At 32.7% G+C, this 4,442-nt stretch overlaps 1 protein-coding gene across 1 annotated transcript in view; it reads right to left on the bottom strand.

The window, feature by feature from the left end:
• Positions 1 to 292, bottom strand: part of LOC127839305 (uncharacterized) — a 6,773-nt gene extending 6,481 nt beyond the window's left edge. The window contains exon 1 of the mRNA XM_052367603.1: positions 1 to 292. This exon is cut by the window's left edge and continues 81 nt beyond it. Coding sequence (XP_052223563.1) covers positions 1 to 254 — 254 coding nt within the window. The 5' untranslated portion in view covers positions 255 to 292.
• Between the last annotated feature and the right edge of the window lie 4,150 nt (positions 293 to 4,442).

The raw sequence follows: 4,442 nt of genomic DNA on the forward strand, positions 1-4,442 counted from the left end.
TTCTCACATAAATCCATAGTATCATCAACTGTTTTCGCAACATACCAGCTGTGACCGTCAGATTTCGCTGACACTGCATGATCCTTATGTAGCTTTTTGTGCATTTTCACGCAGTTGTCGCAGTATGTTTTTAAACATATTTTACAATGAAACAGTCCTTCATTATTTATGCCATCATCTTCGCAAACAGAACAACACACGTCGTAAAAAACATCTGATCCCTTTTGATTTGATGTTTTTAAGTTAGACGCCATTTTATGATTTCTTTATTAAACCACTTTCGATTTCCATATGTCTTAACAGAGGGCCGCGTTTACCTACTTAGTGATAATTATATCTTTTACAGATTGTAGGTCGGACTATTAGGCCAACTTTATTGAAGTTTGGTTTACGTATGGTTCTTTCAATGTCGAATAAAACATATATTCGATGGCATTACGAATATAAGACATATTCAAACTGTTCATAAAGTGAACTTCAACTTGTGATTTAAATTGACGGGCAAGACAGTATATCTAGATCTACTGACCAAACGTTCTATGTCGACTTTGTATTGGTATATTTATAGGTATGTGTAACGTTCATCTTTTGTCAAGTCTTAATATTTATTAGAGAACTGCATTGATAACTGCATGATACAACGCTGCATAATATATTTTCATATTAGATCTACAGGAAGCTGTTATACCATTCAATGTTTGGAGGCAGGTCATAGTACTCGGAATAAACTGTAAATTCATCATTTTTAGTAAAGAAGGATCAGATTTCGCCCTACTGGCGCAAAAACGTATCATGTGCATTCTAATTTCAATTTAACATATTACCATTTTGCGCCAAGAGGATATTTAACAAAACTATTAATTTGGTACCAAGATGTTATATATTTAAGATACAAAAAGCAATAACCACCGCACAAAATTGATTTGACAAATATAAAGCGCAGGTGATCATTACGTTTTTTTCCTCAAAATGAGAAAAAGTAAATATCTTTTGAAAGGATAATTAATGTTGAAATAAATAATCCTCTCTAGTCCCAAATAAGGTGAAAATCGTTAAATTGTGAATAAACAATTTAACAATACATTTAAAATGTCAAAGTCTATTACATTGTTTTTAAATTTGGTTGAGTTTTTTTATCCCTGGCAAATAGATAATGTTTATTAAGAAACCTTTATCAACTTAACAGGGCATATCTATATTGTGGGTCATCTATGAAGAATTGCATACGTTCTTGACCACAACCAAATCGGGATGAGCAGAAAACAAAATACGCTATTTTGTTTAGAATTACCAAGATTTTCTTGAGGTGTTGTATCAAAGTTCTTAAAATTGATTTATTAATGTAAAGATTCAAAGAACGGCATCATATTTAAAATGTCACATCCAACACAATAACAGAATGAGACTGCGATATTTGTGTTACTTCGTTGTCCTATTTACAGTTTGTTTTTATTGTGGAAGCTTTGATTAAAATGTCAATCTGTTAGGAAGTATATGTCATAAAATCAAGATGATATAAAATCTTGACACTACAACAGGCCGTGCAGAATTAATTATGAGCTTATTGTGCCCGTCTGATTTAGGGCATTTATATGGCTCTTCATGTCGCGTATTGAGGTCAAATCAAATAAATATTACATTCTATAAATGACAGTTCGATGGCGATTACGCGACATTCCTATGACTAAGACGCGATTTTACGGTAGTTCGACTTTAGTTCGATGACGATTAAAATTCGTGTTAAAACTATCCTGCTGTCGCGTTGTCGTCATCGTACTGCCCGGTGAGTCAATCGTGATACATAGACTATCTGCGGAATCCTCCGTAAGATATGCACTAATTCGTTATCTGATCCCAAGTACCGGTGCTTACAAGGCTCACAGCGTCTACGTGGTTGAGGCATTTTAACAAACGATACAAAATGGCGACCATTGTGTTATCTTGGTCACGCCACATCTCAGTTGAGTTGATGAGCTATAATATCCCCTCAATGGTAAGATATAGTATTCTTTATGTATATGGCGCTCTATTGCATTTACCAATACCTATTTAAGCAATTGGTTTCAATCGCATGTCTGCATGATGGCCAGAACTGTGAGTGAGTGTTGACGTCATCAGTTTAATGTATATGTGATGTACCGGTATACGCTTCGTAGCAACACCGACATTGGTAAATACGGACCGGAAAAATATACAGTTAAAAGTTAATTCCTGGTAATGATAGTGTATTCATTTACTTGATTGGAAACACAGTCCAAATGTGACTTGGGGTAGGTATACAGACATTATTAGCTTGCGAGTATAGGTATACGTAAAATAATACGATCATGCATAATAATAATCTTTTTATTTTCCGAAGGTAACTCATTAAGACAACAAATTGATACAAAGTCATGCAAACAGTTTATGGCAATCTTATTTTCAATGAGGCCTTCAAACAACTATGGTATGTATAATGCATTTCAACATTATAATGCAAACATGTAGACTTTGACTCGGACATAAGGGTACTGTAACAGTGTAATAGAAGTGTTATAAAAAGCAAGTATATTATATGACTTCTCTTATATTATTAATTTCTCTTCCAATATTGAAATGGTCTCAAGGAACAAATATTTAATAACAGAAAATATTTAAGAATATAAATGCATTGTTGATTACATTTCCCCATATACACACACTCTAACGCACGCACGCACACACACACACACACACACACACACATACACACACACACACTTATACAATTACCATATCTTAATTAACACGACCAATAACAATAACAAAAAGATAACAAAAATAGCCGCGTACATTATTGTACAGAGTCATAGTTTAAAAACGCGGAATACATTATTCTTGAAAAAGTTTACGATTGACAGAAGTGGCTGATATACACAAATATTATAATTACAAAAAACAATATTCATGATTCAATATCCAGTGTGGTTCACAATAGGATATGAAATTATACAACTGTTATTAAGAATAGCCTGCACCTAATTGCTATATAAATAGTTGAAAAAGCAATATGTATATTTGTTTGCAGATATTAATTCTACAGTAATCATTTCGACACACATGGAGGAGTATTTGACATTTGAATAAGAGGAAAACAGAAAAATGTTATTACGCGTGAGACTCATTTTGCGCCTCAAAGAGGAAATATTTCTTAAGCCTATGTTTTAAAGTGGTGAGAGTGAGAGATTGGCGAATACTAACCGGTATGTGGTTCCATATTTCCATACCAGAGTAACTAAACGACTTTTTTAAAAGGTTTGAGTGAGGTGTTTTATGCTTCAAATCATTTTTTGATATCGATCTTAAATTGTAATTATTGTTTTTCACCAGTTTCATCAAGTAGTCAATATATGTGGGCGTTAAATTATGAAGAGATTTGTACATAATTACACCTGTGAAATATTTACATCTATTTTCAAAAGAAAGCCATTGTATTTTTAGTGATAAATCATAATCATTTAAATTTAAGTCATTACGTAATATTACTCTTAAAAACCTTTCTTTGCAGTTTTGATATTCTGTTTATACTTCTAGTATTTGCATTTTGCCATGTGACACATCCATACTCAAAAATTGGTGTTGCATAAGCATTATAGAACATAATTTTCATCTTTATAGTCATGCAAGTAGTTTTATCTGGGTTGACTGCCATATTATTTATCATACACCAATTTTGTGACCTTAGTAAGTCGTCTTGAAGTGTGCAATTTATCATAGTAATATTATTCCCTTTACAGTGGATTGTTTCATCATCAGCATACATGTCATATTCTGATGTAAGTTTTAAGAGTAGATCATTCACGTAAAGTAAAACTAACAAAGGTCCTAAAATGGAGCCTTGCGGTACACCGGAAATTATCATGCAGGTGTCTGATCTTACTCCATCTGCCCGAATTAGTTGCAAACGGTTTTGTAAATATGATTCACAAAAACTTCAAAGACGAATCAGAAAAATGATATAGTTTCAACTTGTGCAGAAGAATGGTGTGGTCTACTAAGTCAAATGCTTTTCCTACAGTTCCTATAATATAACCATTGTCCATACAATTTAACCATGAATGAACGAGTCTGATTAAAGCAGTATGGCATGAGCGGTTTGTCTAAAACCCGATTGGTGTTCATTTAGTATACAGGTTTCTTTTAAATATTTATTTAATTGAATGGCTACATGTCTTTCAATTATTTTAGAAATTGTACGTAATAAAGAGATAGGTCTAAAATTATTTTGAACATGTTTATCTCCTGCTTTATGGAGAGGTACGACACTTGCTAATTTAAGTAAGTCTGGAAAGATTCCAGTTGAAATTGAAGTATTTATTAATGTCGTAAGAGGTTGTACGATATAATCTTTGCAAAGTTTAAGGATATTAGGTCCTATTCTGTCTAAGCCACTACTTTTATTAGGATTAAGTTTATCAATTAAT

This window comes from Dreissena polymorpha, chromosome 7, assembly GCF_020536995.1.
Source record: "Dreissena polymorpha isolate Duluth1 chromosome 7, UMN_Dpol_1.0, whole genome shotgun sequence".
NCBI lineage: Eukaryota > Metazoa > Mollusca > Bivalvia > Myida > Dreissenidae > Dreissena > Dreissena polymorpha.